Source organism: Lingula anatina, chromosome 2 (genome assembly GCF_051362555.1).
Source record: "Lingula anatina isolate TDL-2025a chromosome 2, LinAna3.0, whole genome shotgun sequence".
NCBI lineage: Eukaryota > Metazoa > Brachiopoda > Lingulata > Lingulida > Lingulidae > Lingula > Lingula anatina.
In genome coordinates, this window is record NC_141768.1 from 15,260,885 (window position 1) to 15,288,807 (window position 27,923).

Consider the following 27,923-nt stretch of genomic DNA (forward strand, 5'->3'; position numbering starts at 1 on the left):
TTTGGCAATGACTGCCTGTCGTATTAGCTTTGAAAATGATATAAACACATGTGCAATAAATTTATAAATGCTGTTAATAATCTCTAGCTATGAAGAACTTTGTGTTTTTGATGTTACAACTGTGTAAAGCAGCAAACCGCACATCTCGAGTTCTCTCGCAGCATCAATGTGTTTCAAAATGGCCGACACAGAAGCGGGACTGGGAACCGGGTTTGTATCAAAACACGGCTCTTTGAACACGTCTGTAAATGCAGTAAAAGCGCAAATAATGCATGGAAAAGTGTGGTTCTGAGTAGTTGTTTACTATTTATATGTAATATATATAAATTAGTTATATACAAGTCAATTTTGGCCTCTGTTTGTATTTAGACAGTGATCGAACAGCCGATGTATAAGGTGACATGACATTATGTATTTACTGTCATTGCTAATGCCGGAGAAACTGGAGGAGACTGACAGAGATCTAACCGAAAAGCCTTCTACATGTTTCTCCTTACCTTTTGCAATCATGTTTAGTCTAGATCTAAAATGCCAAGACAACTGTTAAACTTAAAAGTCGGGTTGAAAACTACAAGATCTACTTTTAAAATTTGAAATTGTCAAGGGTTTTTAATTGCAGTTATGATGCATCATCAGAACAAGACTTACCACCATCTGGAGATGATGAAATGCTAAAAGATTCCAGCCCCAGTATGGCACAGGACAAAGAAAACACAACAGACGATGAAGAAGGTGGACTATGTTATTGGTATATTATTATTATTATTTTATTTCGATAAAGTGTGGTATTTCTTCTACCAGTTATGTTAAAAACAAATATCAACCCAACTGTTTCAAGATACAGTTCTGTAGGATTAAATAAATGAAGCATTGTATTATTGATGTCAAAAATATTCATGCAAAGATTTGCTATTTCAAAGTAAACTGTATATAACTTCATGTATTATACCTTTTAGTGGCAAGGACCGTAACCTTGGATCTGTAGAACTTCAATGTGCCTCCTGCCTCAGATTCTACCACTCAGAGTGTATCAGTTGTTATTTAGGGTAAGAGTTTGACAGAACAGAAATTGGAATATTTAATTGAATTGGAAGGTCCTATTGGAAATTTAATAGCTGAATATGTTAGAGCTTTGGCAAAGCACATGATTTTTTTTTTCAATTTAAATTTGTTTTTTCTGCCTTGACTGGCCCCCAGACACCCAGTGGTGGGGCCACTGATTCATTTCTGCCCACTTTTTTCTTCCAACCTAAAATAATGTCTGAAACATGCATGTATTATACTGCAATATTTTTCTTTAGGTAATTTGCATTATTTTTCAGCCTAAATATAAAATGGAAAATAATGTTTATATATAAACTGCTATTCAGTGAATGATAAAATTTTATTTTCATTTTTCAGCAAATGTCTTCCATTTATGACAAATTACCACTTCATCTGCAAGAGGTGTAATCCAAATGGATTGGAAAGCTTCACCAAAAAGCAAGCCAGTTAGTTTCACCCAAGTAACATACTGCTAGAAAAATTATCCATTTACAAAATCTGTTTAATTTTTGTAAAAAAAAAAAAAAAATTATAATAACTTACTATATCAAACATTGGCAGTCATGCAACCAGGCTAGAATTCCGTTTTCATAAAATTTATGATCAGATTTTGATTAATAGAAAATAAAAATGACTTTGATATCCATAAATACTCAGTCTACCTACATTTCGTTATAAGGTTTCAGCCAGATGTGCCACACAGTTGTTGCAAACCTTACCTATCAGAATGCTCCAACTAGGATATTTTCTAAGGACACTGTAAGTGAGATACCTTAACAGATTAATGTGAAATGGTATACAGTTTTTCAGAGCACGAGACGTGTTTTATTTCTAGGCAAATTGGCTGGTTACAGGCTATTTTTCATAAAACACCTTATGTATTCTATGTTCAGTAATTCATCTAAAGATATTTAGATGATGAAATGATTTTTATAGCGTGAATGTTGTATTTTAATGTAAGCTTCTTTATTTTAAAACTGCATGAATTTCCCCAGCTTTTAATATTGACATTATTATTTAATATCAAATTCTGCATTTTTTTTTTTTACTCTTAAATTATATCACACAATGTTTTGTTTTAGGAAATCATTCCATTCTTTGAGAAGCATTGGGAAACTTTGACATATATGGCACAAAGAAAGAAACCAACATGGCATAACACTATCCACAAGACTATGGTAACTGTGCTAGCTCCTGTGGTTGTATTAATGCACACTCACACACCCTTTGTATAGGTCATTAATAATTGTATGGTTATAATTAAACTTCTAGAACCAGTATTATATATTCCATTGTCATAAATCAGTGCAATAATTGGTCACATACTAGTAAACACTTTTCCTGATTTATATACTGTCCCAAAGACTGAACAATAGATGTTTTAAAACTTAAATTCTTAACATTAAATCTTATGAAGGTATTTAGTTATATTTTTACTTAATTTTTGGTATAAATATTTGTTTTCTTTGTTTTTACTTCAGATGAAAGAAACAGACATTTTCCTTTGTGTAGAAGAAAGAGCGGGAGATCCTCACTTCGGTTTGTTAAGTGAGGTATGTCTATGTTGCACTTGGTAACATTGATTTTGTGTGCATTGTTGAGGGTGATGTTTTAGGTCACAAGTGTTCTATGAATCACTTACCATATGTCTGGTTGTCGACTTAAGATGAAAGGGCCTGCATCCCAAATATCACTTGGCACTAGGGAAGCCCCCTGATGGTGAATTACAGATGTGATATATCCAAATATTTTGCAACATGTCAGAGTCTATCACCAGATTTTTCATTCTAATAATTGTGTATACTTCATAGTTTAATTAATAATTTGAAACTCTAGATAAATTCAAATATCATATTAAGAAAATTAATGTTTGTTGGTATGGCCCTTGCCCCCTTAATTAGGAATTCTGAATAAAAATTGTCTGTGGGTAAAATCTCAATTAACATTTCACTTGTCAACTTTATACAGACAGGTACCCCAACATGAGTTGTTGACTTTTTTATGGAATTTAAGCTATGAATATTATGTACACATTTGCAGTGATAGCATATAGTTTGTTTATATTTAATTTCTACGGTTTTAGGACCTTTCAAAAATTGGCCCGGCATATGGTAATTCTGGGGATGCTAAATTATCATCTTCATTGAATGACAGTAAGTGGTAACTTAACAATAGTAGTACATTCAAACTGATATTTGAACTTTATCTTTTGTAATGGCTAAAATAAGACATAGTCGGTAAGTTCATCAGTTGCAATTGTATATTATATATACATGAAAAATGTGATTAATTGAATTTAATAAATATTTGTTTGCAATTAGTATGTTGTGGTAGTGCCTGCTAGAAACCATAGTGTGAGTAAACATTTGAGTTAACAGAAAGGTTTTATGGATTTCAGGTAAAGGTCGCAGTGCAAAGAGGAAAGCAGCTCCAGCTGACCCTAACTGGGTTCCACCGGGATTCAAGCAAAAGAAAGGGTAATCTTAAGACATTGATGACACCATAAAATAAGAAATGTACAGTATCATTACAGTGCTAAGTAGATCTTTGAAATAGAGTTTACAGAGATTTCTTTTACCAGAGGCAAGAAAAGTCCTTCAGTGAATAACAAGGTAAGCATTTGCCACATTACTGTTTTCAGAGAGGTCACCACAGCCACCAAACTGGCTCCTCATGGCTACCCTCTAGAACATCCATTCAACAAAGATGGCTATCGTTACATTCTCGCTGAGCCTGATCCACATGCTCCAAACAGACAAGCATTTGATGAGAGTGTTGAGTGGGCTGGTAAGCCTATACCAGGGTATTTGTACAGAACGTTTTTGGGCTCACAGGTGCTCCTGGCTTTACATGACAGAGGTAAAAATAATTGAATAGTCCTGAATTTAGCCTCGCAAACATACTTTTAAAAATAAGTTTAAAATAGGAAACTAAGTTTAGAGTCTTTCACCAAAAGAATGCTTTTGCAATCCATTACTTTTTTCAAGGTTTTCAGAATATATAGAACTATCATCACGTTTTTCTTTCTATGACAAAGTATATACCTTGGTGTAGATCATTTACCATGAGACAGTATTTATTTAATGTGTCGGCAGTTCTTAATTCTTACCAGTTGCTTTTATTTTCCATTTTATATGTGTACTGATGTCAAACAGATAATAACTATCAACATTTATCCTTGTTTTAAAATTAAGGTGTGTCCCTCTGAATGGGATGGCACAATATTTTAAGGAAATAAACATTTTTAAAACCGCTTTTAACCAAATGCAGTAACACAATTTAATTTGTTTTTAAAATCTATTCTAAATTAATTAATTTTATTAATTTTTCTTTGTATATGTATCAAATTTTGCTCCAAAGGAAAATAATTTCCAATTTTTTTAATTGGCTGAATAAATTCTTATCTTATATTTCTTTCCGTAATTGTAGCTCCACAGCTGAAGATCTCAGATGACAGATTGACCGTTACTGGAGAGAAGGGCTATAGCATGGTCAGAGCTACTCACTGTAAGCGCAGGAGTAATTTATATCAGTCATCTGCATGATTATTTGCCAAATGCACAATAAAGTAATGTTGTGTCTGACACATCTTTGTTTGCATAAGCAATGAGTTACCACAAAGCCTTTTTCCTTTCTCTCCTTTGGGTTTCCTCTGTGATAAAACATTGGGTCAGGGTGGTGGGGCAGGGGGGAAGAGTGAATAGTCACCTTCAGATTTCAATTGTACTTTTTTATTGTCATTAAGCAGTGAGAGATCTGCAAATTGAAACATTTTGCGCTTGTCAGTTTCAACATATATGCTGTATATTGTACAGAGACATGATTGTAATTCTTTATCAAAGTCTCCATACCCTCCCCCCTCCCTCCCTCCCTCTCTCTTTCTCTCTCTCTCTCTTTCTCTTTGTTTTTTTTTTTTTGTGTGTGTGTATGTGTTGTGTTCTTCTTGAGAGACCTGCACTGTTAAGAAGTTGAACATATAACACCTATTCCACTTTTCCATGTCACAGGTGTGAACAAAGGCGGTTGGTACTTTGAAGTCAAAATAGATGAGATGCCTCCAGAGACCGCAGTCAGGATGGGATGGTCCATGACACTGGGTAATTATTGACATTGAGAATTATGTTGATGTTTTTCACAGTAAAAATTGCAAACACGTCTACATATTAGTCAAGCTGTACAGAAAGTACTTTTGTTATCATATACTTAGTTTAGATTATTATTATACTACAATACAATCAAAGAATATGTTTAACAATGTCACTGATGTGAATAGTATTGTTGATAAGAATCTAGGTCAATTTTTTTTGTTTACTTGAAAAAGGTGGAATTTTATTCCAGTTAAGACATACTTTTCTGTGAGATTTTTTAAAAAAATTAATTGGCTTATTATTCCAGGAAATCTCCAAGCCCCATGTGGTTATGACAAATTCAGTTACTCCTGGAGATCCAAGAAAGGCACCCGTTTCCATGAGAGCAGAGGCAAACATTACAGTGAGGGTTATGGTGAAGGGGATGTAGTAGGCTTCTACATATATCTACCATGGCCTACAAAACCTGGAAAATTACTTCCAGCCACATATAAAGACAGGGTAGGTGATAACTGTTATGTTAATATTTGTATTAGACGGTTTGCTTAAAAAGAATTTTACATATCTTATTGAAATCTTTATATATTTTTAATTATAAGTAGTCCGGTGACAACCTGTCCAGATTGATTAAAACTTTTTTTAGTTATTGAAAAAAGCCTAAAGCCAGTTAAACATGCATAAGAGTAGATTGAGACTGGCATGAAATTCAACTGGAAGATTGTCAGAATTTTCTATAAAGATCCTTTTATGATGACTTTGAAAAGTGTCTGTTTAAATAGCTGAATCATTGCAGCATATTTATAACAAGATACTGTGAGTACTTCAAGATGAAATAAGATAAGTCTAGATAGTACCTTAAGCATAAGGTCAACATGGGATGGTTCTAAAAGGCATTCAATATATATGTTATTGTTAATCTCTTTCAACATCTTTTTTCTTTGCACATATTAACTATTTGCAGCTCCCTTGCACAAGTTTTAATACTAAAGCTGTGGTCTTTTCTGCATTACTTGTGATCATGCATATGTATGTATAGCTATTTGAGTTTATTGTTTAAAATAAACAACAGCTGTGAGCTTTATATGTAATATATGCAGAAACTGTCTTGAGAAGCTCCATTATTGTCACTGCATTACAACTTGTAATTATATGCAGTTATGAAATGGCAGACACCATCAGTGGTAATGAATCCAATGGAGACTGCACATTTATTGAATCTATACTAATGTAGCTCCTTTGTTTATCTTGAAATGCACAGGAGACTGTAGTTCTGAGGGAGAGGTGTGGTCAGGCTGACCATGTGGAGCTGAGATTGTCTGAAATGGTACAATATGTAACATAAAGATGCAAAATACAATCTTCTGTGATGTTATAAAATCAAATGCATTCTTAGCACAATAAAACCCTTTAAAATCTCTAATAGTTAATGCATTGGAGACGACCTTAGCCTTGTGTCAACTGTGTATGAGTCTACCTTTAACAAAAACGTCAGCTTTGAAAATCACTCTTCAGCAAAGTTTACCTTATTATATGTGCCAGCACTGTCTGGAGTATGGTCAAAGTGTTGGATCTTCCTTTGCAGTGCTGAAGAAGGAAAGTGCATTTCAGTTGTTTTGTTTTCTTCTGTCCTTTGTACTGCCCTAGCCTAGAGAGTTGTTTACGTATACTAATTTGAATTTAAGCATTGCTGGCTATCAAATTAAGTTTTGCTCATGTGCATTAAGCAAAGGAAAAAATAGCTGTACTGGTATATCATACTAGAATATGTTGTTTGAGATTGAATTATCCAGTATTGCAGTATGGTTATGAAAAGCAGTTGTGGAAAGCAACTTACACTGATATAGTTCAAATTCTGTTTCTTTTTTATATTCATCTGTCCCTGTATACCTACATTTTGCAAAACAAACAAAAGGTGTCAAGCATAAAGAGAGATCACAATTGATCATTCTCAAGTTTTAGGAACAGCCGTTGGCAAAAAGGAACACAGAAAGCAGAATAGTGCTTAATATAAAGCAGATTAATTTAAAATTATCAGCGTGGGCACTTGGCTTACTTATAACTTTGTCAAACAATTTAAGTGTTAATGAATATGAAGATGACTTTTTTGGTTATATCCGAGCATGCATGCCCTAAGTTTTGTAACAAATCTGGAATAAATTGGCAAAATTAATAATGCTTTTTCATTTGCTCTAGCCAAGTTAAGGTTTGGTGTATGAAAGCAGTGTGGTTCTAAGCTGTGAGCTGTTAAGTGGGATTGACACTCTCCCAGTTTGATTTTTATCTATATTTTTGAAATTTTAAGAAGCTACTTATAATACACTAAACAGAATAAAATAAAACATTTTTGAAGCAACAACATAGTATAAATGTAGATGATAATTATTAAGTACAAGCTGAAATTTTTCTTCCTATCTAAGTTTGTAGCCAACAGCTTAAATTAAGATGAAAAAAATTCTTACGGAAATTTTCTGATCAACTTTTCAGAGTGTGGCATTTGTTCCTCATCTGGTCTAGAAAAGTATATTAAGAATAATATAAAGTGTAAAGATATGGAAATATACAGTGCAATATATATATATATATATATATATATATATATATATATATATATATATATATATATATATATATATATATTACTGTTAACAGTTCTGAAATACTTGCTGTCATTTATCTACATGCATATGCTGGTTTTGCTTATATGATTGCTCAATAATATGTAGTATAATTGTTAACAGGTTCTACTTATGAAATATTTTCTGTCATTTATCTACATACATATACTGGTCTTGCTCATCCCATCTATTACTGTAGTCATACCAGGTGTGAGGTTTGGGGACAGCCACTGAGCTGTTTGTGTCTGAGGAACAGGGATACTCTAAAAGAGATGCCACCAAATATAATTTACCAATTTGAATACAATATATGGCATTGAAATGACTCCATATGGCCGTGATTAACATCTGTGTCTTGACAGTATTTTTGCTCTTTTTATTTATTTATTATTACTCAAAATGTATCATATTTGATAAGGATATGCTAGATCGTAATAAAATATTTTTAAAATATACATTTCCCTTTCATTGCAAATATCATGTTGTTTCTTATTTTATTTTTTTACCTGATTCGCTTGTCATTTGATTAGCATAGAAGCCAGACTGTGTGCTGTCTGATGGGGCCCCTGTCCATTTTCCCACTTCACTACTCTTTCTATCTCTGTTGCCTTCCTTCTTGACAAAGCTGTATACAGGGGCATCACCATCTGGGTTTCCTTGTTGATTGTTGTGGGATCCACTTGTATTAATATTTGATTCCTGGTGCCCTGGTGTCTTTGTGTGGTTCTCTCCACCCATTGTAGAATCTGTTGATGTTCTTGACGTGAGTTTGGCTTTATGTCTGCTAGGCTTCGGAGCCTCCTGAAGAACATTTGATATGCTTGACATTTTTTAGCATGAACAACTTTTCTTGCTTAGGTGTTCATATTTGCCATTTTCAAGGCAGAGAAATTAAAAGAGAGATTAAAATTTTAGATAAAAATTTTAGTATATATATATATATATATATATATATATATATATATATATATATATATATAGTACCTGGTTATCGCTTTCTGCATCTGTACTGATGTGCCCCCTTTTCTTACTGGGTCGACCTTTGATTGATCTATTATGAGGTGGTGCACGTCGGAACTGAGAAATTGGAGCATTCATATTTTACAATGTGTTATTTTAATTATGAAATGTTAATTTTCCATAAATTTGAAAAAATACTTTAGGACTGTCAGTAATGCATTTCTCTGTTAGAATAGATTTTAGGTGAACATGTTTATTATTCATAAAAGAGTTTGGCATCAGAGAGCATGCTGCAGTTGCCTCTGTTAAAGAGAATATTCAAATTTAAGCAATGGTATATTGATGATCTTGGGTAAAACTCACAGATTTGAGCACTCCAGCTTCTCTCTTTGTGCCAGCAAAGTCATTTTCATCATCTGAATCTTTTTCTTCAGTCTGCAACTCTTCGTCCTCTCCATGTGCCCCTGATCTGAAATGGTTAGATATTGAGGCTGTTTTGTTCTTTGGAAAACCCCTTTTTAGATTTGTTTTGAAGAACTGGGGTAGAAAATCAATATTGTACAAATCCAAAATGAGCATTTTTATTAAAAGATTATACTAACAATGTCAGTGCATAATTACTTGTTAGTGTCAGTGTCAGCTTGGTCGGAGAGAATGCTGCTTGTGACGTCTGCATTTGAAGCTTCGGAAATTTGACTTGCTGCATCTTCTTTCTCATCCTCAAGGTCAGCTGATGGGGCCTTTTTCTTTGGACGACCCTGTGATTATAAAGTAATTTTGATTCATTAATTTATGGTCTAGATAGTTAGAGGGTCTTAACTAAATCTGTGTGTGAGTGTGTGTGTGTGTTAGGAGTGACATAGAGAATAACATATGTCTGCAGATAGCAGTGGCTATAATGAGCTCATTCGCTGACTGTTCTGCCATATGCTGCTGTCCTGACATCCTCTGTCTGACCCTAGCACCATGTCGATCATTGAACTTTCTGGCCAGAGTGCAAAGATAGCATAACATAATTGTCCTGTATTATGGCAGAGCAACAAGAATGATAAAAAAATTATTGTCCTATAAAGAAGAGAGGTTTTTCTTACAGACTCCTGTATTCCACTATTTAATGAGTAGATTAAAGTGCTCAAATTGAAGTATAATTGAAAGTTAGAATATAGTAGGAAGAAATTAGCCACTACATGTATTTACCATTCCAATGACAATTCCCTGACTTTCAAATTCCTCAAATGCTTTGCTACAGGGCCGTTTCTTCTTTGGTTTCTCTCGAGTTTGTGTACTGACCATGTTATCTTCATCTGACTTTACCTCCAGTGCTTTTATTCTGGCTAACACTGATATTTCTGGCTTAGTTAACGTCCTGACAAGAGAAAGAAAGGATGGGGACAATAAATAATAATTGTGGATTTTTACCATGAAGTGTTTTTGTGCTGACAGTGTCTGAGGATATCACATCCTCGTAAAAGAAAAAAGATCTGGCAATACAAAGGATCAGTGACCGTGATCTGGAAATAAAGAGAGGGTCTCCTAACGTAACAAACTTGGGGACAAAAATCACTTCTTGGAAGTTTGAATCTCTGACAAATGAACAACTTCAATGTCTAGGATTAGTGGTACTCTGTACCAGAGGTCCTTCTAGCTGTTCTAGCAGTCACAAAATTGATTGAAGGACCTCTGTCTACATTAATGTCACCTACCCTGCCCCTTAATAGGTCTTAATAAAAAAGGCACAACAGCAGAGGAGAAAATTGCTGGGTTGTGTGTATTCACACAGCTTGGCACCCAGTGTAGGTCTGACCCCTTGCTTGACATAATCTTGACAGCTTTCTGTAGCCTCCAATTTATATTCAAATTTAGATTTAATATCCAAAATTGATTGATAATTACCACTGTCAAATGCCAAGACGTATTTTAATTAAGTTATACATTACGAAGTGTAAAGGATAATACTTTAGTAAAATTCCAAGATACCACCAATGCTTTTAGTGTCAGATTTTTCAAAACTAAAATGCATTTATTTTAACATTAATCAACACCATCACATTCTAGTAACTGAAAAAAAAAAAAAAGAAAAAAAAAACATTGAAAATCAGACCTATATTAGTTATAAGTTAGAGGTCTAATATAGCAGAAGTACCAATACAGGTACATGCAGTAGACTTAGGCTTCATTAACATGCAATGTCTATTTTCTAAATTCTATTTTCTATTCGCGGTATGTCTTATGATCACGGTCTGTGCCCTGAATATCCCGCGGCGTAATTACTGGCAGCGCAAGCCAGTTACTATAAGTGACTGGCTCGCGCTGCCAGTAATTACGCGGCGGGATATTCAGGGCACAGACCGTGATCATAAGATAGCGCGAATAGAAAATAGATTTTTAGAAAATAGACATTCCATGTGAACGAAGCCTTAATTTGCTAGATATTTGTGAGGAATGTATTTGAGAATCATCTCAAATCCCGCAGTATACAGAGCCTACATATGTATCTTATGTATCATTAAAAGCTAGAATTATTATTATTATTATTATTATTATTATTATTAACTGCTTTTATCATAATCTTGTACCTTTGACATAAAATGTTGCGCACAGCTTGATTCAATAGTATAATGGAAAGTTTGGATTTTTTTCCATTTCAAAGCTTTACTAAAGTTTTGCCACTTTTGTGAACCCATGGACATTTTATGTAAGCCTTGCAAATCACATTCAGTGATGGGCCTAGTTTCCAGTGTTTATCTATTTGAACTGAGTTGAGCTCATTTATTAAATTATGATATTGCAAAATCTGTACATTTATCAGTTTTTCTGTTTTATTTTTCCATTAATAAGAACATGATGTTACTGTAACTATAGACTGCACATCTGTCAATGTATACATATGTATACTATCTGTATGATATATTTAACTATTTATCAGGATAAAATCCTAGCTATGAAATGAGCAGCATAAAAATTCCAGGCATAAAGATGGATTTGATTAGAGATAACTAGTGTATGTGATAGATGGAATGTTGTTGATAGTGCTCACTTAAAGGGATAACAGCTGTTCATGTTGGTCAAAAAATGGATTTTCTTGGGGTAAACGACAATTTTCCCATACTTAACAATGGTTAATGAATCTATTCCAGCATTCAAATTAGTCCCTGTTATTTTTTCTAAGAAGTTTTTTTTTTTTTTTTTTTTTTTTTTTTTTGTAATTATCTTTTAAGAGATTATTGTAAAGGATAGCAATCTATGGAAGTCATGTGGTCCGATGGCAAGTTAAGATTCCAGAATAATTGCTATAACCAATGTTTTGGTTTTAAAGTATTATATTTCTATGAGTTGTTTACAATATATTTATTTAGAAATATGGATCTCATATATGAAAAGTTGTTATCTCTTTAAGATTTAAAGACAAAGCTTAGTCATGCTTAAAGATGGTTTCCCTTTAAAATAGGACATTGAACTTAACCATATATCTTTCATGAAGACATTAGTGACTGAACGAAAAAGAGTCGAAGACTGCTTACTTGACATCTTTCTTTTTACTTTTACTTGTGTTCAAAAGCCCATCCTGGGTGTTATTGGAGGTCATTTCCTCTCTGTCTGAACTGCTTTGTGTTGCATCAGGGGAGCTAAGATTGACTTCACTGTATACATAGTGATCCTGTACAGAAGGTCCATTTGTAGAAGGAGCTGGTATCACAGTTGTATCCGATTGCCTATTATTTCCCTTTGGTGCCTGTTTAGGGGATGTTAAAGTTACAAAATGTCCATTTTCGACACTCCGTTTCTTTTTCTTACAGCAGCAGTATAGAGCTGTCACCACAGTTGCTGCCATGGTGATAGTTGCAGCAGTTGCCATTACTGCTAAGATAAGTTCCCCAAGACTGAAATTCTGAAATATAGAGGGATGGTATTCTTGTTGCATGGCAGCTGCTGCTGCCACTGTCTCATCTAATACTTGTGTTTCAGTATATTTGGAAGCTGTCTGGGTAATGTTTGTCTGGTTAGGTGGCAACAAGTTTTGTCCATTGGGCTCACTGGCAGTATTTGTTGTTAAAGGCCCAGAGCTGGCTACCTCTTGTGAGTCATTGTTGTCCCTGACATTTGACACAGAAGTTGCTGTGTGATCTATGATAGCATGTGCTGCACTGGCTTTCTCATATCTCACCGCAAATTTTAGACTTGCAGAAGAGTCTGTGAGAGTCTGCACAGAACTGTCTTTCACATGTGGTCTAACGAAGTTTCCGACTTTTGGAGCAGCAGGTGCTGTGACATTTGGCACATCATTTTTATCACTTGGAACATTATTCTCAAGTCTCAAGCCATTAAAATGTTTTTTAGACTCTGTGTAGTATATCCTTGAAATGATCTGAGTTGTCTCTGTCTGCAAAGATGCAGTTGTCCTGTCCTGTGACGTATATATGTGAAATTGGTGAGTGATCTTCAATCCGTCTACTTGTACAGTGCCCAGAGCTATAGGCTCTGTGCTTTTTACAGTTGATGCTCTCTTTGATGCAACAGCCACAGGCTTTTCATATTCCTTTTCAACTTTTTGCCCCGTTGCAGCAAAGGCTCCCAGTTTAATATGCTGCTGTCTTGCTCTTGACTTCCCTACAGGTGTCCAGTAATAACTTGATGTCACCGCAGTGTGATCCTCATGTCCCGTCTCATTTTTCATGTAATCACTAGTTAATATATGTCCTCTGTTAGCTGAATCAAGGGTCCCAGGTCCTGCGCTTCCATTATGTTTTTCTAGACTATAATTTAATCCTGGAGCTGAAGTGCTCATTCTGACCTTATCTCTGAGGCCATCTTGCAGTTGTGTACTGGTGCCTTGGTTAGCATGCCTCCATGTCTGAGAGGGTGCTTGGAGGGGTGTCTGGTCTGTACTGATGGTCACCAGGGTCAGTAACAGGTACACTGGCCAGGCCAACCTTAACATAGTCGTAGACACATAGGAAGTGGTCAGGCAGATGGTGTGAAATTTAATTCTACTAATGCGGCTGATCTACAACTGTACCAGGCTATGCTGCTTGATCTCTGTCATATCAACCTCATTATATTCCATGTTTTGCTATGTATCAATACCATTAATCTGGAGGATAAGACACGAAGAATGTTCTCCACTTTTTAAGCCTCTCAGCATACCTTATAATTCCCACAAAGTATGCTAGCGTACCTTAGTCATTCACAGCATTGTCTACTTTGTTTTTCATTTTTTTCCAATGGCAGAATCCATCCACATTCCATGTTGTTTAAGGGAGCCTTAGAATATCTGTCTTGATATCATTGTGACCATCTCCCTACCAGCTGGGTTGCAAATAAAACGTGCACATTTGGTCCATAATAACTCCGCCCTGTGCAACAGGTGGCACAGCATAAAATACTTGCTGATTGAAATTAGGACTAAGTTATGCATAATTAATATAATGTAAACTCTGCATGTTGTGTTGTCTGCTAAATTTATCATATTTGATGTCATATATGTTGAAGAATACAGTCTTTGTGATTTTTATGTAAAGACAGCATGTCAGGGCAAGTGCAGATAAACTCCCCTTTTTAAGCAGATGCTGAAGAGCATTCTCCCTCTTCCCCCCTCCTCCGGTTCTCACTCTAGAGATTCTAAATTTGCCCCAGGCATAAATCTGTGACACATATTGACTCTGTTAGTGCATATGTTGTGGAATAGTACCATGTATTTTTTGTGTATCAAGAAAGAAATTATGCCCAAGGCAGGTGTTCATTTTTGATAGCATTTAAGACCAATCCCTTTGTGGTTTGTGGCATGAAGGACCACATTAAGGAAAAGTCTCTCTGCACTGACAACAAATTAAGTCATTATGTCTGAGATCAACAGTATTTTTAGTTTATTATTTGTTTACTATGGATGTGCCCAACCCAAAATTTTATATTAGCTATCAGGAACATTTGAATGATTACAATTTTTTTTTTTTTTGTTAGATACCACTGTCAGGGGGATGTCACTAACATTCATTTCTTATATGTATGCCATAAAGAAAAATAAGTCCATTGTAAAATTAACGTTTTTATTCTCAGTTATCAAAGCAATCAAACATGTCACAGCAAAAGAATATCCCACAAAAACAGCTGTTCCTTTTGATTAACATTATATTCAAAGTGAATTGTAGTAGAAATACATTAATTTCAAGTGACAATCATTATTCAGTCTGTCAAACAGATAACAAGTTTGTCAGTTGGTTTAATTTTCATATCATGCAGTAAATAAAGGGTCTCAGTGTTTTTTCTGCAATTAAATGCTTACCTGGATTAGAAAGAGAGAATAGTTAGTTACTCAAGATAACAGTAAATCTTTGGTGGTTTTTAGGAAGCACCTCACATCTTTGAAACATACTTTTTACCAAAAGTTTGAAGAACAGCTGGCATTGGTATAGTTTGGATAGCTGCTCCAGTGAGCTACACAATTACAAAACTGAAAATGATGGTGTACCCCAAAACACTGCTTTCATACCTGATACTTTCATCATAGATTTTGAGAAGACCTGGTATAAGTTTATAGTTTTGAGTTTGTACTTGTATTCTAACTGCCATAGAGAGAGGTCAACCACTAAAACACTGAAGGAAAATGTGACAATGGTGAATTTTTAATAAATTTGATAAGCAATTTCAATAGAGTACAAAGGATCTGTCACTTTTTATGTACAGACACAGATGTGTCTGTACATATTGCCATCACCTGCGTCTGTCGTCGCCGATCATGTCGCCGTCGCCGTCGCCGTGCACTTTCAGCGTTAACACCATAAGTGGAAGACAGTTTTACTTTTTGGCTTTATATTTACAGAGCTGACTAATATTCATAAAACGCAGGTCAAGTTCGAAAATCAGCATGATCGGGCCATTATTGTAGAATTTATGCTGTTTTTTCACTTTTTAGCATATATGCAACACTGTTAACACATTTCAAGGAAAACCGATAGGCCTGTTGTCATGAAACTCACAGGAGTAATCAATCTTACTAAGACTCAGATCAAGTTCGAAAATCGGCATGATCGGGCCACTATTTTAGTAGTTATGCTGTTTTTTTCACTTTTTAGCATATATGCAACACTGTTAACACATTTCAAGGAAAACCGATGGGCCTGCTGTCATGAAACTCACAGGAGTAATCATTCTTACTAAAACACAGGTCAAGTTCAAAAATCAGCATAATCAGGCCATTATTTTATAAGTTATGCTGTTTTTTCACATTTCCTCAGATTCAATTCTTAGGCATGTTAACAGTCTCATTATTTAACTAATAAGATTCGCAAAAGTGTTTGTTTGACATTTCCTGCATCTTTACAACATTGTTAGTTGATTATGTAAAAAATGATGGTAAACTTGGTATCATGTATTGTATAATAGAGTTTCAAAAATGGAAATAAACTCATATCATTGCAGTTTGTCAGATTTAATCATTCACTATGTTCAGAAACTCCTAATGGAGGAAATTGGACATTAAACACTGTTCTATTGATATTTTTCCCATCTCATCAATTTTCTTAGTTGATCATATAAAAATGGCAGTAAATTGTTAATTTTGTTATATGTAAAAAAAATTGTTAAAAATGGAAAAAAACACATTTCAGGACAGTGCTGTCTTGTCTACATTTTGGCATTTTCAAGGTGTGACTTTGAAGTTCCATGGGCCTGAAGACCTTTGCTAGGCACATTTTCTGAATATCCATGATATTAATATTTTATTATTAAAAACTGATGGTTATTATCCTGTTAAACATTATGTAATATTGCATCAAAATTTGAAGAAACCCCTATTTTGGACACTGCCCTCATGATGACCATTTAAGGAAAACCATGTCACTTCTCAAACTTACAGGAAGAAACATGGGACTTAAATAAAGCCTCAGTGGGCAATGTAGTCTATTTGGTAAATTATTCTGGCAGTTAATCAGTCTTTTGTGAAAAATTAATTTTTCACATATTGGCATTTTCAAGGTGTGACTTAGAACCTCCATGGGCTCTAAGACCCATGCTAGTCACATTTTCTGAAAATCCATGATACGGATCTTTTATTATTAACAAGGCAGCAAAGCTGTCAAATGTACAGACAAAAAGCAGACAATAACAATGCACAAAACAGGCTACTGTCAATTCTGATGCAAAAGTACATTATGCTTAACTGCAAATTCAACATCAAATTTTAATTATGCTCAACAGGTAATACCAATGTAAGTGAAATGTGTAACAAGCTTAAGGCTTCAGGCCCATGGGAGTTTAAGTTCACACTTTGAAAATGCCAGAATGAGAAAAATGAAAATTTCACATAAAACTGCTTAAATTCAATAATAAATGATAACCCATTTGAGCTGGCTTTCTAATTTGAACTGCATGCCAATCCTACAAATCATACTTGTAAGTTGAAAATAATAATAAGTAACATAGTTTTCTTTTCATAATGTTTGTAGTAGCAGTGCAAAAAGATTTTTGTCAATCTTGATGTAACATTACATAATAAATTACAGAATAATTATCACCAATTTTTGATTATTGACTATAAATAGCATGGACATGTAGAAAATTTGATTACCATTTGGCTTCATGTCCATGGGAGCTTCGAGTCCCACAATGAATATGCCAACATGATAAAAATGAATATTTCACTAAAATGTATAACTTTCAGAAAAAGAAGCCAATTAGACTGCTTTTCCAACTCAGGCTGCATTTTAGTCCTTTGTTTCTTTTTTGAAAGTTTGACAATCATAAGTAACATGGTTTTCCCATAATGGTCATCATGGCAGCAGCACCCGTGTTTTCTTCTATTTTAATGCAATATTACATAATGCTTAACAGCATAATGACCATCAGTTTTTAATAATAAAAGATCCGTATCGTGGATTTTCAGAAAATGTGATTAGCATGGGTCTTCAAGCTCGTGGAGGTTCTAAGTCACACCTTGAAAATGCCAATATGTGAAAAATTAAATTTTCACAAAAAACTGATTAACTGCCAGAAAAATTTACCAAATAGTCTGCATTGCCCACTGAAGCTTTATTTAAGTCCCATGTTTCTTCCTGTAAGTTTGAGAACAGTAAGTGACATGGTTTTCCTTAAATGGTCATCATGGGAGCAGTGTCCAAAATAGGGGTGTCTTCAAATTTTGATGCACTATTATATAATGTTTAACAGGATAATTACCATCAATTTTTAATAATAAAATATTAGTATCATGGATATTCAGAAAATGTTCCTAGCAAAGGTCTTCAGGCCAAAGGAACTTCAAAGTCACACCGTGAAAATGCCAAAATGCAGACAAGACAGCACTGTCCTGAAATGTTTTTTTTTCCATTTTTAACAATTTTTTAACATATAACAAAATTAACAATTTACTGCCATTTATATATGATCAACTAAGAAAATTGATGAGATGGGAAAAATATCGATAGAACAGTGTTTAATGTCCAATTTCCTCCATTCTGAGTTTCTGAACATAGTCAATGAATGAATCTGACAAACTGCAATGATATGAGTTTATTTCCATTTTTGAAACACTATTATACAATACATGATAACAAGTTTACCATCATTTTTACATAATCAACTAACAATGTTGTAAAGATGCAGGAAATGTCAAACAAACACTTTTACGAATCTTATTAGTTAAATAATGAGACTGTTAACATGCCTAAGAATTGAATCTGAGGAAATGTGAAAAAACAGCATAACTTATAAAATAATGGCCCGATTATGCTGATTTTCGAACTTGACCTACGTTTTAGTAAGATTGATTACCACTGTGAGTTTCATGACAACAGGTCTATCGGTTTTCTTTGAAATGTGTTAACAGTGTTGCACATATGCTGAAAAGTGAAAAAAACAGCATAACTACTAAAATAGTGGCCCGATCATGCTGATTTTCGAACTTGACCTGCGTTTTAGTAAGATTGATTACCCCTATGAGTTTCATGACAACAGGCCTATCGGTTTTTATTGAAATGTGTTAACGATGTTGCATATATGCTGAAATGTGAAAAAAAAAGCATAAATACTACAATAATTGCCCAAACATGCTGATTTTCGAACTTGACCTGCGTTTTATGAATATTCATCAGCTCTGTAAAAATAAAGCCAAAAAGTAAAACTGTCTTCCACTTATCGTGTTAACGATGAAAGTGCACGGCGACGGCGACGGCGACATCGACGGCGACAGGGACGGCGACGACAGACGCAGGTGATGGCAATATGTACAGACACATCTGTGTCTGTACATAAAAACTGATGGTTATATGCTGTCAAGCATTATGTAATATTGCATTAAAATAGAAGAAAACACAATTTTGGGTGCTGCTGCCATGATGACCATTATGGGAAAACCACGTTACTTATGATTGTCAAACTTTCAAAAAAGAAACAAAGGACTAAAATGCAGCCTGAGTTGGAAAAGCAGTCTAATTGGCTTCTTTTTAGTGAAATATTTATTTTTATCATGTTGGCATATTCATTGTGGGACTCGAAGCTCCCATGGACATGAAGCCAAATGGTAATCAAATTTTCTACTTGTCCATGCTATTTATAGTCAATAATCAAAAATTGGTGATAATTATTCTGTAATTTATTATGTAATGTTACATCAAAATTGACAAAAATTTTTTTGCACTGCTACTACAAACATTATGAAAAGAAAACTGTGTTACTTATTATTATTTTCAACTTACAAGTATGATTTGTAGGATTGGCATGCAGTTCAAATAAGAAAGCCAGCTCAAATGGGTTATCATTTATTATTGAATTTAAGCAGTTTTATGTGAAATTTTCATTTTTCTCATTCTGGCATTTTCAAAGTGTGAACTAGTACTCCCATGGGCCTGAAGCCTTACTCTTGTTACACATTTCACTTACATTGGTATTACCTGTTGAGCATAATTAAAATTTGATGTTGAATTTGCAGTTAAGCATAATGTACTTTTGCATCAGAATTGACAGTGGCCTATTTTGTGCATTGTTATTGTCTGCTTTTTGTCTGTACATTTGACAGCTTTGCTGCCTTGTTTTAAGTTTTCCATTTTGTTTTAATTGCAGCCCTTGGTGAAGTTTAAAAGCCATCTTTACTACGAGGAGAAGGACAATGTACAAGACACTGAGAAGAATCTAAAGCCAGCAGTTGGAAGCAAGGTGAGAAGCTTGGCTAAATAACATGTTCAATGACAAGAAAGCACCTATACATATAACGATGAAGCAAATCAGTAGCAACTTGGTTAAGATCTTTTGAGTAACATAAAACATTTATTGAATGGTACATGTTTTGATAATAAACCTATTGGTTATTTTTAACCTTGCACTTTTTGCTTTAAATTTTGACATTATATGATGAAAAAGGATGATGCTTTTACTGGTGCATTGTTTTCAATGAAATTTTACTTTTTAACCCTAGTTGATAATGTTCAAGAATGGAATCAGTCAGGGGGTGGCGTGGACGGATATACATGAAGCCAGCTACTACCCGTGTATTTCCTTGTACAAGAATGCTACAGTAAGTAAAGGTCTCATAGCTTTGTGTGCATGGACATAAGATTTGGAAAAAAAATACTTGAGGCAGACTGAATTTTAAAATGTTGTCATAAGGGTTCACTGTGAATAATGACATTTACACAACAAATGAAATCGTTTTTGTAAGCACTTTTACAAGTAGTACAGTAAGAGGACTGCTCTGCTTTCTTATAAGTAAACATGGCAGGCTTGTGAGCTAACTGACAGTCAGTGATTCTGATTTTTTAAAGTAAAAAAGATCATAGAATTTCTTATTACAACTGCTCTTCTTATTTCATTGCCCAAACTTCATTTGTTTATTTGTAGGTTACCCTAAACTTTGGTCCAGATTTTAAATACCCACCCAAGGATTTGGAGAACTTCCAACCAGTATGTGTCAGGCTGTCAATTTTTACAGCCATTTTTAATTGACTTATAATGACATCCAAGATACTTGGTTAAGTTTGGACAATAGCTTAAATATGCATCAATCCTGAAAGATTTCCTATTCTGGAATTGCATCAAATTTAATCATCCTGAGGAAAAAAATTTAGATTGAACATTTTTGACTTTGGGGCATATTCAAACACATTTAGTGTACCTTTAAACAAAGTGCTTGTTAACAGAGAATGGCTTTGTGAAAATTTAATTCTCATCTTATACATTCCATTATTGCAGATCTCAGCAGCAGCAGAGGATGCAGTCATAGAAAATACACTCTCAGAAATTCTTTACCATGTAGAAAATGAAGGCAAGCACCCGGACTTTTTGTAGTAAAAGACATGAACAAAACAAATGCAGCCATCAAGACTTTTTGTAGTCAGTTGAAAATGAAGATTACATATTCCTGTAGGCACTTTTGCACACGTCATTGGTATTGGACATTTCAGTGAATTCAGGGTTAAATTGTGACATTAGTTTAATCAAGCTGCAAATCTCCACTAAGTCATGTCAAGTTTGTATAATTTGAAAGAAAGTGGTGACAATCAAAATCTGTTTATTGCAACAGATAACATATGATAAGGTATACTTGAATATTACATTAAAAATAATGCTGAATTGTAAACAATATCTTAAAACTTAAACGTGAAAACCATTTTAATAATATATTGCAAGTTTGGTATATCAGGATCAAAATTATCATTCCAAATATGTTACAAAATTTTAGTTCACATTTTGCTGTATTTTAGAAAGACTAGACAAGAAGACCAAATTCTGAATTGGTGACATGATATATGTTCAGTCTCTATTTAAGATAGTTCTGAATAACCACATTTTATTGTACTAGACCTACCCAACTACCAGACTCGGCACCAAAGGGTCCAAAATTCACCATTAGATCGGATAATGCTATCCGTTTTCATGGTGTGTATCAGTATGCACTTCGAAGTATCAGACACGACGCCATCTTGCCTGGTACACAATGTGATAGCGATGATTCTGAGTGGGATTGGAAAGTAGTGCGTCTCATCAAGATTCATGCACTTCTGCTATTTTTCCCTGTTTTATGTAATAAATCAAACAATACCGTGACTTTTTAACATTTAAGTTTAGGTTTGGACATAACCATCTATGTTATGCAGTTTTTCTTGTGAAAATACAAATAGATGTGTATATTCTCACTTAGCTAGAAATTCATCATAACAATTTTAACATATAATCATTTGCTTTAGCTAGAAATTCGTCATAACAATTTTAACATATAATCATTTGCTTTACTGTTAAAAAAATAAATCAGACGTTACCTGCTAAAATGATTTGATTTTTTTCATCGGCTACACCTGTCATATCGTTGTATTCTTACGACTCTTATTTGAGGAAAATGAGGGTATGATACTGTGAAATGCGTACTGATATGCACCTTGAAAACAGGTAGCGTGATCCGATCTACCGGTGAATTCAGGATCATTCAGTGCTGAGTCTGGTATTTGGGTAGGCCTGTGTACTTACCACCCATTTTTAGAGAATAACAAAGTGATAACAGGACTTCATTGTTGAAGTCAAGTGTTCACTGACTTTTTAACTTAAAAAAAATATGAAGTTGAAACTAAAATAGTTGAAGTTGGAAAACTTTTGTTTTTAACTTTAAAAAAACTGTAAATAGTAAATATGGAGTTAAAACTAAAATAGCTGAAGTTGGAAAATTTTGAAGGCAATCTTGCTGTCTTACAAGAAAAAGATTTGAACCTAATAGTACCTGTGGAAGGTTGTATTGGCCTCAGTTTGCAAAATATTAGAAGGTTAATTCTATGTTCTGTAGACCTGCTTGGCTGTACAACAGGTAAAAATGGCATATTTGGTCCTTAGTTAAACACTACGAGTACATTTCATGAAGACATGTACCTCAATTGTATGGGATGCTCTCATCCTACATTGTAAAATAAATATATTACTTTTTTTTTCAGTTCTTTATTATAAAACCTGTTATATTCTGTCACAAAATTTTGTTTCTTTTATACTAATAAACAGTTGCTTTGGTGACTTTTGGTTCCCTTTGTGCCAATAAGACATTTTAGTACTTATTTCTTGGCCTCTCCTTTTCAGACACAAAGAGGTAGTGAACTGAAGACTGACAGAGGGTATGTGATGCAGATATTGCACTTGCTCCCTGCTGGAATAATTTAATGTTAGTTTGATTTCCTTCATCAACTCTGTTCATCTCCATTCCTGTACAGTTTACTGAGTTCTGAGATCAAGCTCTCCAAGTAAGGGTTTCCACCATAACTTTTGATTTGCTCCAATAAACTAGGAAAAAAAGAAGAAAAAAATGTATAAGTGGAGAGTCAGAAATTAATCTATAAATTTGTTAAAATATTTTAATAGATATTAAACACACAAATTAAACACATGAATATATACTTGCAAACTGATTAATTTCAGAGTGCAAATATATACTAAAGTATCAAGCAAAAATGTTCATTAGCTTCCATTTGGTAGTTGGATCATATGTCATAATCACCAAACAACAGTAATGGTAAGCTAACGGTATGAAAGTATTTTGGCTTGTGTTTAATAATTGTCATATATAAAGTATCAAGGTTCAAATTTTATACGTTAAAAAATAAAATAAATGAAATCAGTAAAGCTGAATATTTTACTATTGAAAAGTCTAATGGAGTTGATGGTATTGTTTGACATTCTTGCAAACTTACAGTTGTTCCAAGTCTAGAATAACTTTCCTCGTGTAGTCAAAAGAACCCACTCTGTGCAAATATTCCACGCAATACTTCTTCACATCATTGTCAGTGGTACGCTGCCGTAATATACCCACACATGGTTAAGGGTCATTCACACACATAAGCATACATGTAAACCTGGATGTAACAGGCATGGTGGATTTTAAGGTGTACAACACTGTGTCCAGCATCTCTTCTCCCAGTACAAAATAATTCATTTAGAAAGTTACTGATTTTCCACTAAATTAAATGGATGAATAATAAATCAGACGTTCTGTATAGAGAGTAAATTATTTAACAGATATAAATACTCTAGGGAGAGCTAGTCTTGATATGGTGGAATAATGATTGACACTGAAAAAGACACAATGCCTAATTTTAGCAATTTTAGTGTTAATGACTCTGATACATTTCTGCTCCCCTATATCAAGCATGGACATTCATATCCATCTACATATCCAGACAAGGATACTCATGATCTGATTGTCTCTTGGGTTGATACGTATACCGTGGATCAGGGGGAAGGAAAACTTTCCCTCAGTCAGATCTTCACAATAGCTCTTATTGGCTTCATACTGAAATTATAATAATGACTTTAACATTGCAATACTTAACCTCAGCATTTGACTTATTAGTAACTCTAACTATAGAGATAAAACAGACTGCTTGAATTGTACTAAAACATTAAAACTGTCTTAATTGATCTATGAACTGCATAAAATTACACCATCCTTCACAATTTGGCAGTGCTGTGGTGAAGGGCAAGTTTGGGGGTCATGCAATTATGACAAAAATGTCAGGGGTGGTAGATATAGTAAAAACTGAACAATACCTCTTTAGAATAAAGGTTGGCAAAGTCATCCCTGATTTGGAAATAGAGACCCAGATTGTCCAACAGAGGCTTAAAGTTACTGAAATTTAAAACGTGAAACCCTGAATAAATAGAAGTCCAGGATTGCTATATAGAACAGTGTGGCCAAGGTGCTCAGGTAACAGACACATATCAATTTGGAGGACGGTTCAAGGTCCATTGTTTTAAATTCTTTAAAGTAAAATTACACAAGTGCTAACCAACATGTAGAAAGTTTAAAACTGACTCTTGAATGATTCATTAAAACTTTAACAAAGACCCAAAAAAACAAAACTGGCAATTATAGAGATTTAAAGCAAAATTTTATAAAACAACTTTTTTCAGCCCAGCCTCTCACCTCTTGTACATACCTTTTATTTTCACTAAACAGCTGCATCAGCCTGACAGCGAGACCAAAAAGGCCTCCAGTCTCTTAATTGGAAAATGCAGTTGACATGTTATTTTTACATTGCAATAATCACAGAAAAATGGTTCATACAGAAAAAATTACAGAAAGAGCAATATCATGTCTAAAATGTAAAATAATAAAGATTTGTCACATATGAAATGAAAACTTCCAATGCTTCATTAGTGTCAGCAATGCAATTCTTACTTGCAAAAAATCTCTAAAAGCAATATCTTCCCAGTTAACAAACTTCTGTAAATATACAAAATACATCAGCACTGATCTGAAGTTTAAGTCAATCGAATTTGCCACTTTATAGCATTCTGTCTTTAAAACAGTGTGGTTCATTAAACAGGACTGTACTTACTTTTAATGACCATAGATTTATATTCCTCTTCAGAAGGACAGACATATGCATCTCTCCAGTAAATATCGAGTCCCTGACCCTGGTGGAGTTCTAATAACTGCTCTGAAAGTGTCAAATTAAAAGACAGCCATTTAAATTAAGTATTATCTGTTCAGAGAGCAGACTTTTACTGATAGATTATAAAAATGCTATCTCATATTAACAGAAAGAAGAGGCAAGTATATGGTTTGTGAGGTAAAAACAACGTCAGTAAAAATCCATCTGATTATGTTTAGGTCCTACACAAAATAAATAAAGCACCAACTTCATTTTAGCTTTATATCATGTATTTCAATATATTTAATGAACTGGGCTAAAGTGAAATTTACCTAATAACCTATAATTATCTTTGCAAAAAGAACATTAAAATATGCACTTCTTCATTCCTATTATCTTTTTTATTAGCAACCCTTTCAAAACTTTTTAAAGTCATTTACTCTGTAAAGTCAACTTAATTTTAAGACACAATACCACTCAGTCCTATTACCTACCAGTGAAGACAGCCATTGCCTCTGGTTTATTGAGTGTCAGCACTTTCTCCAAGCCCAAGAAATACACGTAGTTAGCTGAATTGATCGTGTGGGCTACTCCATATATATTGTGAGCAACTGAATTTTAAAATGACCAAAGATTAACAAAAAACAATTAAAAAATTTGTAATAAGCATGGGCCTTTCACTTATCTTTTCTGATGAAATGGACAAGAAAAACAATGCACAACCTTAAATTAAATGACAATGAAATTTAAAGACTTGAAATATTACTTAAAACTTAAAACCTGATATGCACACACATGATAAACCATTTACTACTAAAGTCTCGTGTTAACATACCTGGGATGCCTCTTCGAAGTTTGGAATTATCTTCTATATCATCAATTCTGTAATATATCAATTGGTAGTAAAATATAAACTATGACTATAGCCTCCCAAATATTAGGTTTATAGTGATAAAAACTTTAAAAATCTAACTGCAATAATATCTAGCCCTTATGATGACCAGTTAAAAATATAATTTCACTTCATTTAGTATCCAGAAGTTTCACTGAGGAAACAAACTTATGCTGCTTTAAATTTTATAAAAAAAGAATATTATCAAGCATATATACTGAATGTAAGTTGAATGAGTTAAAGACTTATTTTTGAAGCATGCTTGTTGAGCATACATCTACTTGTTTCATATGCCTGTAAATTAATTTACAGCAGACTTCACTTACAATAAACTAGCATTGTGTAGCATCTGTGTAACTTCACTAATTATTTCAAGTTTTTCCTTTGGTACATGCAGCCAGTGATTGAATGCCTAAAAATAGAATGGTGCATCATGAAAGGCAATTAAATCATAAAAAAGAACTCATGCAGAAGAAAACAATGAATGAAATATACCAATGAAGAGTCCATTAAGGTGACAAATTTACAAAAAAAAGTGACTGATTATTGATAGGCATTAACTGGGCTCATTGTCATACTTTCAAACTACAGTAAAGTTCAACAACAGTATTTAACAGTGCAACTACAGTACAACAACAGGTCCATGTCTGCTGTGTTGAACTGAATGATGAGATAACAGACAAGATGAAGTCCACAGAGAGCCATGTGATGGAAGTATGTTCCTTCTCATTTTGTTTCAGAGGTATATGAATAGGTAAAGCTTTTTACATCAGTTAATATTAAAACTGTTTTCTTTGATATGGCTTAAACAGTTTGCAGTACAACAGGATTATGCAAGCAAGTAATATTTAAATCTAATCCCTTTTATACATTTCTGCCATCACTAAGCATGTTCCTGGAGAGAAATAATGTAGAGTTATACTTACAGTTGCCAATTTTGTTCTAACATTTTTTCCTGGAATCTGTAAAATATATTCATATGGTTCCAGGAGGATCTGAAAAACAAGTAATTACAGCATGACATTCTTTCAGAAAATTTATCTAAAAAGCTATTAGTACTTAGAAAGACTTGAAAAGTAAGGAAAGTTTTTTTTATATTTTTTACCTGCTCCTGATCTGGAATAACTGTTTTTGATGGGTCAGTTGCATATGCCATATTTCATCTAGACCTTCCTTGCCCTTCTAGATAACACTGCAAGACATGAATGTGAAAGAGTAAAAATGAATCATCTTATTAGTTACAGGTACTGTGGATTAGGAAACTGTTTACTTTTTGTTCACTTTATCAAACGTACATTGCATCATGTGTTTTAACATATATTTTTGATTAAATCATGAAAATAATATATTTAACAGGACAGGAGGGAAGATCTTGTTTAAGTGAGATTGGTTTGGAGTGAAAAAGTCATAAATCTTTTATGTGAAAATAACAACCATGACTAACACTACAGAGCCTTAAGTGCCATTAATTTCTGAATCACCCATATAGATGAACCTGACATGATATGCAAAATTTAACAGTTTACAAAGAAATATTATGAGAGATACCAGTGAATCTTATTCTTAGTCTATGCATTAATTCATCTTCAAGATTAAAAAATGAGCCTACTTAGTATAACTTCAGGTTACATTTGAACCAAGCACAGATTGTAAGGCATATCAACCAATTCTACTAGTTTCGATATAGGACTCAAATAATGTCAACATGCCAAGGTATAAACAAAATTATTCACTTGACTAGCAATAAAAGCGCATTAAAACTGCACCTTTTTAAAATTCCTGGTGGTAAATTTAGCACAGAAAGAAAGCAGAAAATGCCTGTCGGTGTCCAAATATCATTCTTCAGGAAATTTGAAAAAATTCCTTTACGGAGGCATTTGGTCAGGTTTCATGGCCAAGAAATTACTTCAAATGCATCTTTACAGTAACATGAATGAAATTGCAATGATATGTAAAATTAAAATATATATATACATGTATATATATAAGA

At 33.8% G+C, this 27,923-nt stretch overlaps 3 protein-coding genes across 5 annotated transcripts; 1 reads left to right on the forward strand and 2 right to left on the reverse strand.

Moving 5' to 3' along the window:
- On the forward strand, positions 1-22,687 carry LOC106154540 (set1/Ash2 histone methyltransferase complex subunit ASH2). Its single transcript, XM_013528917.2, has 17 exons — positions 1-210; positions 620-748; positions 957-1,046; positions 1,402-1,490; positions 1,724-1,803; positions 2,127-2,222; positions 2,526-2,597; positions 3,128-3,197; positions 3,443-3,521; positions 3,686-3,903; positions 4,474-4,551; positions 5,052-5,141; positions 5,440-5,633; positions 19,760-19,852; positions 20,112-20,210; positions 20,534-20,596; positions 20,885-22,687. Exons 1-17 carry the CDS (start codon positions 167-169, stop codon positions 20,978-20,980), a joined length of 1,680 nt encoding a protein of 559 aa, XP_013384371.1. The 5' UTR covers positions 1-166; the 3' UTR covers positions 20,981-22,687.
- LOC147763419 (uncharacterized) lies at positions 5,697-14,479 on the reverse strand. Of its 2 annotated transcripts, XM_087006289.1 has the most exons (11): positions 12,229-14,478; positions 9,905-10,073; positions 9,329-9,465; positions 9,071-9,176; positions 8,732-8,824; positions 8,254-8,548; positions 7,911-8,010; positions 7,592-7,642; positions 6,967-7,019; positions 6,655-6,716; positions 5,697-6,448 (listed from the first exon to the last, which is right to left on the reverse strand). In XM_087006289.1, exons 1-11 carry the CDS (start codon positions 13,644-13,646, stop codon positions 6,350-6,352), a joined length of 2,583 nt encoding a protein of 860 aa, XP_086862415.1. In that variant the 5' UTR covers positions 13,647-14,478; the 3' UTR covers positions 5,697-6,349. The 2 variants fall into 2 exon arrangements, with proteins under 2 accessions (XP_086862415.1, XP_086862417.1); XM_087006291.1 differs by lacking the exon at positions 6,967-7,019 and having other exon boundaries at positions 12,229-14,479.
- LOC106156766 (geranylgeranyl pyrophosphate synthase-like) lies at positions 21,187-27,847 on the reverse strand. 2 transcript variants are annotated; one of them, XM_087006293.1, is made up of 12 exons: positions 27,700-27,847; positions 27,039-27,125; positions 26,860-26,928; positions 26,260-26,345; positions 25,877-25,923; positions 25,536-25,652; positions 25,006-25,107; positions 24,604-24,664; positions 24,215-24,293; positions 23,851-23,957; positions 23,359-23,469; positions 21,187-22,951 (listed from the first exon to the last, which is right to left on the reverse strand). In XM_087006293.1, exons 2-12 carry the CDS (start codon positions 27,087-27,089, stop codon positions 22,852-22,854), a joined length of 930 nt encoding a protein of 309 aa, XP_086862419.1. In that variant the 5' UTR covers positions 27,090-27,125; positions 27,700-27,847; the 3' UTR covers positions 21,187-22,851. The 2 variants fall into 2 exon arrangements, with proteins under 2 accessions (XP_086862419.1, XP_086862418.1); XM_087006292.1 differs by lacking the exon at positions 27,700-27,847 and adding an exon at positions 27,368-27,391.
- Positions 27,848-27,923: the final 76 nt, after the last annotated feature.

Excerpts from the sequence above, each read along its gene's own strand:
- LOC106154540 (XM_013528917.2), top strand. The coding sequence starts at position 167 with ATGTGTTTCAAAATGGCCGACACAGAAGCGGGACTGGGAACCGG. Across the intron at positions 3,904-4,473 it reads CCTGGCTTTACATGACAGAG|CTCCACAGCTGAAGATCTCA; the intron begins GTAAAAATAATT and ends CCGTAATTGTAG. Across the intron at positions 20,211-20,533 it reads CCTTGTACAAGAATGCTACA|GTTACCCTAAACTTTGGTCC; the intron begins GTAAGTAAAGGT and ends GTTTATTTGTAG.
- LOC147763419 (XM_087006289.1), bottom strand. The coding sequence starts at position 13,646 with ATGTTAAGGTTGGCCTGGCCAGTGTACCTGTTACTGACCCTGGTGACC. Across the intron at positions 10,074-12,228 it reads AGTAAAAAGAAAGATGTCAA|GACGTTAACTAAGCCAGAAA; the intron begins GTAAGCAGTCTT and ends TTCTCTTGTCAG. Across the intron at positions 8,825-9,070 it reads AAGCTGGAGTGCTCAAATCT|TTCCGACGTGCACCACCTCA; the intron begins GTGAGTTTTACC and ends CCAATTTCTCAG.
- LOC106156766 (XM_087006293.1), bottom strand. The coding sequence starts at position 27,089 with ATGGCATATGCAACTGACCCATCAAAAACAGTTATTCCAGATCAGGAG. Across the intron at positions 26,929-27,038 it reads TTATTCCAGATCAGGAGCAG|ATCCTCCTGGAACCATATGA; the intron begins GTAAAAAATATA and ends CTTGTTTTTCAG. Across the intron at positions 23,958-24,214 it reads CCAACCTTTATTCTAAAGAG|TATGAAGCCAATAAGAGCTA; the intron begins GTATTGTTCAGT and ends TTATAATTTCAG.